Source organism: Dunckerocampus dactyliophorus, chromosome 14, assembly GCF_027744805.1.
Source record: "Dunckerocampus dactyliophorus isolate RoL2022-P2 chromosome 14, RoL_Ddac_1.1, whole genome shotgun sequence".
In the NCBI taxonomy this organism is placed as follows: domain Eukaryota; kingdom Metazoa; phylum Chordata; class Actinopteri; order Syngnathiformes; family Syngnathidae; genus Dunckerocampus; species Dunckerocampus dactyliophorus.
The window spans coordinates 14,099,542-14,113,166 of record NC_072832.1 but is presented as its reverse complement, the minus strand read 5'-3'; the positions used below and the strand labels follow the sequence as shown (position 1 = coordinate 14,113,166).

Sequence of the window (13,625 nt, the reverse complement as noted above, 5' to 3'; positions counted from 1 at the left end):
AGGCCATAAATTAGTGACATCTATGGTGAAGCCAGACTTAGTGTAATAAGAGCTTGCAATTATCTTTTGCATATAATTCACTATTAATAGCCCCTTTAACTCTATATTTAACCATGACAAATGATTGTATTTTTGCAGCCCTTATCACACTCCCAATCTCTCTTAGCCCTCTCTGCTAACTTCTTTAAGAGAGTCTCTGCTACCGGTCCAAATGTGTCACACCTAACGAGGCTTGCTGACAATTTACCCTGTCAATGTGTGTCAAGGCTCATTCATCAGCTTTCGCCCTCAGTCCCAGCTGTCCCTCTATCTCATTTCAGAGCCGCAGGGCTTGACTTTGCTTAGTCCAACCCGCTGGTTCTGTGTGTAAGAACAATGATATAAACGTTGCTTGTCAAAGCTGAGAGCAATGAGAGGAAACAGTGGGCTCAGGGATTGACACATTGTAAGAGACACGATTGCGGTCCTTTTAGCTGGTTTCTGGTCTACGTTAGGCAAACATGCTGGCTGATGTTATCTCGACAGGCGTAATTATGGGTTTTTGTCAATATGTGCTCTTTTCTGTTGTTCTTATTAAACGTCAGCATTCACAGATCAGGTCAATTACTTGCAAAAACAAACGTGTTCTTCCTTTGCTGCTCCCTTGACGTGAATATTTCTGTCTTTGCATGTATTGTTAGTTAAAATACATAGAAATGGATATCCTCAAATTCCAATAAGGTCCTGATGATATGTGGAAATTTGCCGATGTGATTGCAGTCTAAGCAGTAAACACATGTGACAACCCAAAAACACACAAAACAAAACTATATACTACAGTAAAAGCTTGGTTAGCATCATAAATCCGTTCCAGAAGGTCCGACTCAAAACAAAACGTACTCTAACGGAATCAATATTCCCATAGGAAAAAGAAAAAATGAGCAGGGCGGTGGCCAAGTGATTAGCATGTTGCCCTCACGGTAAGGACATCGTGGGTTCTTACCTTTTGTTGGAACATCTCCATGTGGAGTTTGCATGTTCTCCATGTGCGTGCGTATTCCAAAAATATGCATGTTACGTGAATTGGGGAGACTAAATTGTTCATAGGTGTGGATATGAGTGTGAATGGTGGTTTGTCTATATGTGCCCTGTGATTGGCTGGCAACCAGTCCAGGGTGTACACCGCCTCTCTCCCAAAGACTGCTGGGATAAGATCTCTAGTGAGTACAGACAGTGTACTCACATGAATAAAAAGTTAGTACTGAATTTAATGTGTTTTTCATCTTTATTCATCAAAATGCTTGGACTTGCAACTTTTTTTGGCTCAATTTTGGGTTATTTTGCAGCCCTGATCAACAAGAAAAGCATAGACTCCTACAGAGTCAACCACTGATGGCGTTATAGGGACAAAGCTAGGGGATAACGACTTCCAGTTCTTTTTTTCCATGCTAATAGACTGCTAACGGGGACGTTTTGTGATAAAAATAGAGCACAGTTGAACTCACGCAATGCATTAATACACGACAAGATGCGTGCCATATTGTACACTAAGCGGGAAATCTGTGTGAATCGAGGCAACATTTTTGCGTACATTTTCCTGTACATGGTGACACTGTGGTGACACTGTTATTAAATCTCAAAGTTTGACCCCATGAGTCAGATCGACTTGAAATTTTTCACACAGCTCAATGTGCTCTACAAAACATCCACTGAGTGTTTGGCTAAATGACCACATAATTTGGTACACACCTTTTAAAGGACTGACAAGCATAATTTGAGCAAGCTTGATTGAAAAGCCTGGCAAGCAAAACATCTTTAAAGCGGCATGGCGGATCTTAACAATTAATCAACTAAGTCATTGACTATTTGTTTAATGACTATAAAACTTTGAGGATACTTGTATTACATATGTGGCAGCATGTCTTCTAAAGCATAACGCACTTTTCTTTTTTTTACGTGACCGTGCCTGTCTTTATATGGGGTAGAAGTCAGCCGAGGCCAATTTAAGCAGTAGTTTCCATTTAATATAATGTTGTTCTCACTTCCATAATCGAGCTAAATTTAAGCAAGTAAATAAAAGCACTAAATCGGAATTCGGTATTGAAACCTACTGCGTAAATTAAGCCACAAATTTTCCTAGCTTCAATTTTTTTAATTTTTATTTTTAGCTGAACTTGGAAATTCCATTCTTTAGAAGTTGTCCACTCCAATTGAGAAATGACCAATGTCACATGTGCATGGGGGGATTTTCACCATACTGACATTTAATAACTTTGAAAGATATGCCCTTAACCTACTGACTGTACATGTCAGTGAGAATTACTGTATATACCTCATATGTTTTTATTCCCAGGGACCTCCAGGTGACCCAGGGCCAGTTGGTCCAGTAGGTCCCAAGGGAGAAAAAGTGAGTGAGTCTGCCATACATACAGAGCTGGACACTTTATTATTATTATTATTATTGTTTTGGATTTAAAGTGATACTTCAGGATCTGTGCTTGGCATTCATGGCGTGATCGTTTTGCTTCACCAACTAAAGTGCTCTTATTGCTCCTCCGTGGACGCTTTACAAGAGAATGTTGCCATTGCTAATAGCCTACACTGGAAAAAAACAAACTTAGCTGGCCATGTTTAATGAGTGTTTGTAGTCATTATATACTCTCAAAATGTTGACTGCATTGCTAGGTACTCCTGCAGTAATGGCATCCAATGCAAATTCTGTTGTTCACGTTTTTATGTTGTTATTTTGTTCTGACGCCCCTTTCCTATATTCACAGCATGTGATGATGTAAAGCAGTTTAATTATTTCAGTGCAGTGGCAGTATTTCCCATGCATGAGATGGAATTAGTTGCTGCTCATTTTACATGTTTTCCTCCCTTATTGCGGATTTGAAGATGTTGTCTTTCGGTAGAAAGCACCACACAATGGCAGGTGCATGTCTTGAAGTTTATAATGAGCTTTGTGTGTTTCTAAAGACAACAGAGAACCAACAGGGGTTTCTTTGTATTTTACTAATGCAACAGTGGGTGAGGATGGTAGGTATGTTTTTTAAGTTGTCTAAGTGAGGCACGCAGGTAATGATCAGTCCCCTGAATAGTCCATAGTAGGCACTCTTACGCTGTGATATTCACTCTCATGCCTTTCACATTCACATTCACATAGAGTAGCTTGCCAGCTGTTAACATCCACTGATTCACAAATTGTTTATTGTTTCCAAGCACTTATGTTGAATGGCAGCTCCAAAAATGTTGGACAGTGATGTATGAAGAGAAAACATGAGCAAATAGTGTTTTTTTGTTTTGCTGCTGTAAAAAGACACTTTTTTTGTATATTTTCCTATACGTCAAAGTCAGCAAACAGCATTATCCTACCTGTCTATTGTAAATGCGGTGAGGCTTTTACATCGTATAGTACAACTTTGTTGATTTGAAGCTGTCACGTTTAATGACACAAGGCCACGTGTCCTGTCCTAACAGCATGAAAGTCCTTTGACAGGCTTCATCTCACAACATACTGTAAATACCAGTTAATGGGCTTTATTCCTATTGCACATGGTGCATACTTTGAGCTGTTACTCCATGCTTCTCATTCCAGCTGACTTTCAGTTTGATCACAAAGATGTTGACTGGGTGTATAACACATAATAGGACTTTTTTTTGTTTTGTTACAATATTATGTGCATTCCTTATGTCATATATTGAATTTAATATTGACTAGGTTTTTTATCTTTTATTCTTTGGGTTCACAGGGTGATGTTGGACTCACCGGAGCTCCTGGGCTGCCTGTAAGTTGACAACATGTTATTTCTATTTCATCATATTGTCTATAGCAGTGTTCCCCAACCTTTTTGGACCCACGGCCCGGTTCTTGTTCCTACAAACCTTTGGTGGAACATGAAAAAACGTTGGATTTGTAACTGTATTATTGTTGTAATGTAATAATGGTCCATATTTCTATTTGTTTTACATAAAATTCCATGTACTTATTTTAAAATATATTTAATGTTAGTCATTTTGAGGGTTTTTTTATCATTGCGCTTGACAGCGGGCACTGGACTACAGCCCGGCGGTTGGGAAGCCTTGGTATATAGAACATATACAGTCCTACTAATGATCAGCTAAAAGTTCGCTTTGACCTTTTACTTCAGAAGTGTTTTTTTCTATTCGCCCGCGCCACATTCTAAAAGAATAATCTTGCAAGAAAAATTTTCAGCAAAAATGGAAAAATCAGCAGTAATTTTACAGGAATAAAGTAAAAATATTACGAGAAAAAGTTGTAACCAAATGATAAAAGGTCATCATTTTGTGAAAATAACATAAAATTACATAATAACGTCATTTTAGTAGCATAAAGTTAAACTACTGAAGAAAAGTAATAATATTATGAGAAACAAAAAAAACAACAAATAAAGTTGTAATTTTTTGGAAAGTTAGGATGTGGAAAAAGTTATAATGTTACAAGAATCTAAAAATATTATTACGAGAAGAACATTTACAAGAAGACAGTTGAAATAGTTGGAAAATTAAAAAAACAACAAAAGCAGAAATGAAAAACCAGCTGTAATTTTATGAGAATGAAGTGAAAATATCAAGAAAAGTCATATTCAAACGAAAAAAGTCACAATTTTACAAGAATAAACTTGTCATATTAGAAAAAATAATGTCATTTTAGTAACAGAGTTGAAATATTGAAGAAAAAATATATTATAAAAAAAATCATGGTATTATGAGAAACAAACAAAGAAAAATATAGTCATTTTCACAAAATTAGGTTGTAGAAAAAGTTATACTACTATGGGAATAAAGTCAAAATATTATGAGAATAAAGTCATAATATTACAAAAAGAAAATTTGCAATGATTATTTAAGAAGAAAGCTTAAATATTTGGAAAATTAAACAAAAAAAAACAAAAATGGTAAAAAAAAAAAAAGGCTGAAGTTCACACTAATACACTTTTTTTTTTTTTTTTTTTTTTTTACAAATATCACAACGCTGAGATGCAATTTTTTCTTGAAATATATACAACTTCTTAGCATATCTACATACCGAATGTTGGTTTACAAAATGTCAAAGTGGCCCATGATTGCATCCGTTCATTTTTCATTACGTGGCACTTGCTGGAAAAACACTCCTGCCTTACTTTGCATTTCCTTATCTGACCTGAAGACATTTTGGGCAATTGTACGCTTCCAATTTTGTGGGAACAATTTGGGAAAGGCCCTTCTCTCTTCCAAAAAAGCACTACATTCTGGATGGAGTGACAGTTCACACTTCTATGACTATGCAGTACATATGCACTGCAGTTTACCAGAGATTAAAGTTGGACTCGTATTGAATTATTTCTTAATTATGCTTACATCATGAGCGTATCACACAGTTTTAATCCACAATACGACACAAACCTGTCCCTTGACACCCACAGGCTTTTGTAGACCCGTCAAAATCACCCTGAATTAAATCACGTTTTTATTGAGTGTGCAATATGATCTTCTATATCAGAAGTGAGCAGGCGACTGCAAGTCCCAGAAAGCACTGCACAATAGCTGGTCGGTATCCATGTCGTTGTCTTGCTAACGTTTGTTGGCAGTTTGTTCAACTGTTGAGTTTAAAAGTCCCATATTACACAATTTTCCCACCCATCTTCTATCATTTGCGATCTCTGTCACCTTTACCCCTTTTGCAACATTATCTTCCTTGATTTCTTCTTTCTTTGCCAGGATGGAACTTATTGTTGGACAAGTATGTGTAATATTATCATTGAGTTTGCTAAATGAATGTGCCTTACAGAATCCTGTAGTATTGTGTGCACTAAGCATTGGGAGATTTGGTGTTGGGTGTGTGATCCAAGATGGCTGAAGGCTGAATAAACAAGCAATGGGAATAGTCCGTCCACATAGTTATTTAAACCACAAGACTCAATGTACCAAAGGGTAAAATACAACAGTTTGTTACGTGCAATATTGTCCGATATTGTGTCTAAACCCTATCATACGAAAACAGGGGTGTTTAAAACCCGAGGTTTGACAGTACTTTAAGTCTGCACTTATTACGGTTGGCTAATGGCTGAACCCCAAAAGCAAAAAGCAGAGGCGCAAGGTCTCAAGAAGAAACAAAAGCGTGTAATAGAAATATGAATGAACAACAAAAGACAACAATGCAAGAAAATCAAAAACCAACAAAGTGAAAAACATTAAAAAAACTAAAAGTGCAAACGAACAAGGTAGGACGCGAAGCCACAAAAACTACAGCAGGATTGCCTAAGTAGTAAAGCTAATAAATGCACAAAAGAAGGTAGCAAAATATAAACTCCAAGACGGCAAAAGAGCAAATGCAGAAACAATAGAAAACAACAGGGAACACTGCAAATACTCCAATGCCATCCGACTGAATGCTACAAGGTTAATAGCACGCTAATAGCTGAATAGAAACAGCTGGCGCAGGTGGCTCCTCCGCCACCAGAAAAGAGGAATTGAAACCAAAACAGAAAAATCAGAACACCAAAACAAAACAGAAACCCCACAATGTAACTGTACGTCTCACCTATTTCTCCGAGTGAATTTTAGGAGAAACATATGAGAAACATTTTAGACAAAATAGAAACTAAAATGAGCCTGAGATGAGCTGTAGAAGAGCAAGCTTTGAGCAGTGAAATTTTCTTCTGGGAGCACTTGTCCAATGTAATTGATGAAACATAGACACAGCAACGCAACATTATAGAATAGGACAGGAGGTCAAACGCTAGCAACACTAGCATAGCGTCGTGAGCTACAGTGCTGACATTACAGTCACAATTTAAGTCTAATTTAACAGATTCAGGCTTTATTTTAAGATGTGTAGCAAAGCTTGCTTTTTTACAAAGTGGTGTGGCTCATTTAGCTCGCTCGGGACAGGTCAGAGGTCACCAAGGCCAATGAGGAAAAAGGTTTTTTCCTTCGTGACATCATGAAAACTAGGAACTTCAAAACCAACCGTTTGAGCGCCTCTTCTTGAGTGAAACGAGTGAAGAAGATTTTCCTCCCATTTGTTGGCCATAAAGGGGTTCTAGGGACACATATTACTGTGATAACATCAATAAAAAAAATCATTTAAGAGGTCATTTTTATGATACATACTGTATCAGTTGGGCCCGCAGGTTGGATAAATTAATAAATATAATAGTAAATTATTATTATTATGCTGAGAGTGCAAACATTAAGGCCCTGTCCATGTGGACAATAGTTGCATCCAGACGGGAACGGCTCACGGTGTGAAAACGATATAATACACAAGGCACACCTACGTGTGGTGCTGTCAACAGACATGCCAGTTTAAAACAAAAAAAAAAAACTTTTCACGGCACCCGGAACGCCGTTCATGTGTGGATGAAAGGCTGAAATCAGAAAATACTTTGCCATTTTGACCTGAAAATGTTTTTGTGTGGATAGGCCCTATTGTTTTTGAAGACAAAGGTGTAACGATATAGCCAAGAGTAGATGCAGACCATTGTACTTCATTGATTTACTAAGAACAAGCATTGCAAGGACACTAGTATGTTTTATTTTGTGTGTCATGGGTCAGAGCTGTGACTCTGTCTATCTTAACTTTCCAACACTGTACGAGTCCTCTGACTAATGTAGAGGACATGTGCTGGGAGCATCCATTTCTGCAGCTGTTTCCAAGAAAAGTCAACAGCTTTTGACTCTTGCATGCCAACTGAAACGTGATACACATCATTTGGCTTGTATTTAAAAACTGAGACCTTCTTTTTGCCCTTGTGTCCATTCTGTGGCCGGGCCGAGGATGAACGACTCTGTCTTTTCTTTCCTGGCGGTGGGCAGCAGGCTGTCTGGGGGCTTGTAATAACCATGCCCTCACTTCTCTCAGGGTCAGGGAAGCGAAGGCTAATTACCTTGTTACCAGTTGTATCGCCTTACTGTGACTGTTAAAGTTGTTATCATTTACGCTGTATGGACAAAAGCATTATGGTATAATTCATAATCATTATATTTGTACAAAATGTGGACAGAAAAAAGTCCTCCTCAACACCTCTCTCATCTGATAGAAAGCAAAAGTGGACGTTGTTGTTGACTGACTTTGCCTTTGTTTGACTTGTTAGGCTGACAAAGAATGTCTCAAAGGAGATCAGGTAATTGAATTCAATCTCATTTCCTGAAGTTGGCAAAGCATGATGTTTTTCATTTAGAATGTTTAATCAATCCTTTTTATTTTTACACATTCAGGGACTTCGGGGTGACAAAGGAGAAAAGGTAAATAATTAAACATCACAAAGGGACAGAAATACATTTCAACAAATATTTGAAAATACAAAGCATTTCCAAAGCAACGGGCAAACCAAGGCTGAAAATAATAAAGTGGAGTCCCTTCAAAATTGGTTGGGGGGGACTTATTAATGAAATGTGAAATATGTTTTTGAATTGCCTTTTTGCAAGAAACAATCCGTGTATGTAACACTTGATTCACTCCAACCTTGTTCTCCCCTCAGGGACTGGATGGACCGTCAGGCCGGCCAGGAGAAGCAGGCAAGGAGGGCAAAAGGGTGAGTAAACATAAGGGCATCACTAGTTGTGTGGCCTGGATGATGCCATGTGGCCAAACAGCAGCTGACTTGATGTTGCAACTTAGTGGGGGATAAAAGATGACGTGTGTGTGTTGCAGCGGTCACACAATGAACAAAAGATAGGATGGCATTAGAAGCAGGCTCCATGATGATGAATTAACAGGCTGCACACAGTCGGAGCACGACTTGGAGCACACATGGCACACTCCAACTGGGTCACTTTGTAGGGCAGTTTTTCTTTGAGACAGTTTGGAGTATAACTATGACCTTTTTGGAAGTGCGGCAAGTTGAACTGTGTATTGAGTAAAGTTTGGAGGGCTTTATGTTTTATATTAATACAGAGTAGGAAGTCCATTATAAATTCATACCCCACCAGATCCAGCATATGCCAGTTCTTTATTTCAAATTGAATTTTAATTGGAAATCAGTAAGTCCCCACCAGATCGGGCATATGGCACTGTTTTTACATTGCTTCTGATAGGTGTCTTGCTAGTTGCACATCAGTACCGCACCGGGTTCAGCATGACACTATTATTCTATACATCTAATATGTGTTTTACACATAATACAGAACAGGGATTTCATTATAAATGACCACGCCATCAGATTCAGCACTGAGACTGTTGTCTATACAGTGGAACCTTGGTTAATTTCCTCCTCTTCCCCCTAATTTCTTCAGACTCTAAACCGAAATGGACGTTAACCAAAGCAAATGTTCTCTTAACAAATAAGGTAAATCCAATTAATGCATTCCAGAAAGCCAAAAAATGTTAACACAAAAAAAGTTTTTTATAGTTTTGCAATTAGAATTGCAAACTGCAATTGCACAAATTGAAACAAAAACTAAAATGACAAAAGCAATGACAAAAATAATGAAAGCAGTTGTAGCTGCTACTCCTAATCATTTATGTTGATGTGTTATGTAAAGACGCATGTAAAATAGAAAAAAATAGATCGCAGATTGAAGTAGATTATCTTTATGTTTACGCTAAAAGAAGTACACTTCCCATGATGCTGAGAGTGAGGAAGTAGAACTGAATTAGACTCTACTTTCACTTGTTTTGAAAGAAGTCATATGCAGCGATCGTGTTTTGAGTTGACAAATCTTCAGTAACTTTGATCAAATGTAAAATTTCTACATTAATTAACATGAATTAACACAGCGACATAAAAAGTCACATGTTGCGAGTGAGTGACGCAGGGAACACCGAGTGCAGGTAGGATTGGATGACAGTGTGTGTAAAGCATTGAATGTGCTGTTCCAATCCTGCTTGGCGCACTGCCACATTCATATTACGTGTATTATCATTCACAGTAGTGATGCCATACCTCACAGTCTGATAGACTTCTGGCTGCCCTCTTCCCTCGAGATCGCTTTTCTCTAAACGAGCAATATTGTCACTCTGATCTCATCGCACAAGCCGCCCAAATACTTTTTATTATGTCGACTCTACTGGGTAATACAAGTGAAGGTGACCATAGGGTTGTTATTTCATGTCTAGAACGTTACAAACCGTATTTTGTCTCCTTATTTAGTCTCCATGCTCTAACTACGACAATATTGCATTTTTAAATAAAGAGTTATGTTTTACAAAAATTCACTTTTCACGGTCGGGTCTGGAACCAATTAATTAACAATTCCAATTTGTCAGCCTCCGATTCAATTTAAGGTGGTATTAACCTAATGTGAAGTGCAACTGTTTGTCAACCGACTGTGTGTTTTTTGTGACACTTCTCGATGTGAAAACATTTTAGATAAGACATTACCTTTGCTCACTATTACGCACACTATTGTTTTTGTGAAACCTTTATTCTGTTTGTGAAAATGCAATGAAGGTATGTTTCTCTATGTTTTCACCCTCTAGTCTATATTAGACCTGGTACACTTTGAAAACCACTTGGCTTTGACTTCTTAAATCTGGACTGGGTTAATCTAGAGACCGCAAAGATTCATAAAAACACAGTTTGTGATTTGTGAAACTTTTACTCTATTTATGAAAATGCAATAAAGGTAAATTTTTCCATGTTTTCAAACTCTAGTCCATATTAGACCTGGTCCACTTTGAAAACCACTAGGTATAGACTTCTCAAATCTGGACTGGATCAATCTACAGACCCCAAAGGTTTGTAAAAACACACTTTGTGATTTGTGAAACCATTATTCTATTTGTGAACATGCAATAAAGGTACATTTTTCAATGGTTTCAGCCTGTAGCCCATATTAGACCTGATCCACTTTGAAATGCACTAGACCAAGACCGCTCAATCTGGACTAAATTAATATACAAACCTTGAAGGTTCATAAAAACACAGCTTGTGATTTGTGAAACCTTTGTTTTATTTGTGAAAATGCAATAAAGGTTGACCAATATCCAGTTGAATCCCCACGCTGTGTTGAAAATAAAACACATTAAAAATACAGCAATCCCTCGTTTATCACGACGCTGAAGTTAACTTTCGATTCGCCAGCGTCTGATTCGATTTAAGTTGGTATTAACCTAAAGTCAATACAGCAATCCCTCGTTTATCACGACGCTGAAGTTAACTTTCGATTCGCCAGCGTCTGATTCGATTTAAGTTGGTATTAACCTAAAGTCACAAACAGTGCTACACTTTTAATGCTGAATAGGGATTTTACTGGCCTATGTGGCACATATGATTGAGTCCTTTTCATTTTGTGACTTTAGTCAATTGTTAAAAGACAAATTGAGAGTTCAATAAAAAGTCATAGAGTAAGAGAGAGTGGGCCTACTACAGTATTGTTTTCTTGATATGTAGTCAACCAAACCAAAAAACCAAAAAAACTTCACTGGAGATACAGTAACAAGTACTTGGAATTGAAGTAATGCATGACATGACATAAGGACGTCAGAGTGGGCTGAAAGCTTGCCTGACAGCAGGAATGTTGTTCTTCCTTGACATCACAGCTGACATGTACCATTCAAGGACAGGTGATGTCCATTTGCTTTGGCACAAATACCTCTGCTGTTCTCCCCCAAAACAAACAATTAAGGCTACTCTTGTTTACATAGAATGGGCAAAACTGCACTAAAGAGTTGTCTCCACTTCTCGTAAAAATGTAGAATATGTAGCAGCATTATGTAGGTCAGGAAAATGTTTCCAGATTAAGAAACAGCCAAAGTGCACTAGCCTTGAGACATCTGGACACAAGTAGCTCAACAATGCCTGCCTTCTTTTTTCACCCCAAATGTTTTCTAACAGCATTAAGAATTTATGACCTTTCATCAGCTGTGTCATGTCTCAATGGATAAACACACTGACTCTAGTCCTTCAGAGTGTTTTGTGGCCAACACATCTAACTGTTTAGATACATTTTTGAGGTAGGTAGGTGTCAGCACTTCCCAATTTTGAAGTACTTGAGAATCTCTCCTTGTTGAACTTAAAAATGGCATCATTTGATGTTGAAAAAGTGGATAAAGCGCACAATAGTGCTTTTTGGAGCCACACAGAGACAGACGTGGACAAACAAAGCACATTAGCATAAAATCAATAGAAGCACAAAACCGTGTCTTCCCAGTAGGGTTTACTAATAGCACTTTTAAACTCTAAATTCCAGCATTATGACTAAATTTCAAATGCACCATTGTGGGATCTCTTAGACTTACAGTCATGGAAAAAAATATTAGATCATCATTGTTTCTTCAGTTTATTGATCCATTTTAATGCCTGGTACAACTAAAGGTACATTTGTTTGGACAAATATAATGATGATAACAAATAGAACTCATAAGAGTTTAATTTAAGAGCTGATATCTAGCAACGTCCATGGTTTTCTTGATAATAACCAAAATCACTTAAGTTCTTATATGAATAGCTATAGCATTGTACTGCCAAACAAATGAGCTGTTATGAGCTATTTTTGTTGTCACTGTCCAAACAAAGGTACCTTTAGTTGTACCAGGCATTAAATTAACAAGAAACTGAAGAAACAAGGGTGGTCTAATCATTTTTTCCATGACTGTATTTACAATTGGTGATAAATAGTTTATTATGGTATTTTTAATATGTAACATGCCCAAAACATGAAACCTGTTGTTTCCAAGACCTTACAAATTATACATGACTGTTGATACATGACTTTCTAGTGACTGTTAATGTGCTAACATTTCTGCTTATTCTTAGCTTTCGGAGTCACATGTGGCCTTGGACTTGTTGACCAACCTGTGTGCCCATTGCCTGACAGCCTATTTTAGGAGAGTGGACATGTATCATTATCAGGGTCTCGCTTGTGGCCCAGCTGATACAGCGAGACACTCTCACCTAATTAGCAACTCTTGCTCACGCTTGCAAATTATTGGTTCATCTAAGAGTCATAGCCGCCGACAAAATGACGCAGAATATCTTGATGGGGGGGCGACCTGACCACACCACTTCTTTCATAAAATAGCCGGCGGTGGAAAGCTTTCACAAGGCTTTACATTCAAGTCAGACCATCTCTTCCACTGTCTACTTCAATTTATTGTTGAGGAAAATATGACCACTCTAAGCCACTTAGCGTTGCTTCAAGGAGATGTGGAGGACTTTGTGGTGGGGGGGAAAGGACATGCCACCAATCCCTCGCCTTACTTTGAGGTTTAAAGCAGCATATACAGCAAGGACAGTCACCCAGCACAGAATCTGTTTTTTTTTCTCTTATTATGATGATGAACGACCAGTACAGTTTGTCAGTGTGGAGGAAAAAGCCACTCCATCTAGTTGGGGATGGACAGTACAGGCTGCGCATTACATGCTGCCCTTTAAGCTCATACGAGTGGCTTGGTTGTATTATTATGGATGGTGGTGTGTCATGGCAGCCAAACAGCTGGACTATGGGAGCGAGAGGAACATAGCTGCTGATGATTGGGCTGTGATAGTCTGCAAAGTTCTGTATACTCATCATAAAATATCGCAAAATCTTTCACCCAGAAAAATGTAAGGATGCTGAGGCCACTTTGATATTATTCACTTTTTTTTTTTAATTTAGATATGCGTAACCAATCCAATGTAGGTCAGCATATGCAAAGCAGTAAAATACAGTCATGGAAAAAATTATTAAATCACCCTTGTTTCTTCAGTTTATTGATCCAT

The 13,625-nt window shown here is 37.9% G+C and overlaps 1 protein-coding gene across 5 annotated transcripts in view; it reads left to right on the top strand.

Annotated features, from left to right (window-relative positions):
- The window catches only part of LOC129194231 (collagen alpha-1(XIX) chain), a 147,898-nt gene that overhangs the window by 41,121 nt on the left and 93,152 nt on the right, over nt 1-13,625 (top strand). For 4 of the 5 annotated variants that reach the window (XM_054799309.1, XM_054799308.1, XM_054799311.1 and 1 more), the window contains exons 11-15: nt 2,333-2,386; nt 3,729-3,764; nt 8,076-8,105; nt 8,200-8,226; nt 8,463-8,516. In XM_054799309.1, coding sequence (XP_054655284.1) covers nt 2,333-2,386; nt 3,729-3,764; nt 8,076-8,105; nt 8,200-8,226; nt 8,463-8,516 — 201 coding nt within the window. The remainder of the gene's footprint in view (nt 1-2,332; nt 2,387-3,728; nt 3,765-8,075; nt 8,106-8,199; nt 8,227-8,462; nt 8,517-13,625) is intronic. The other variant, XM_054799310.1, reaches the window with a different exon arrangement.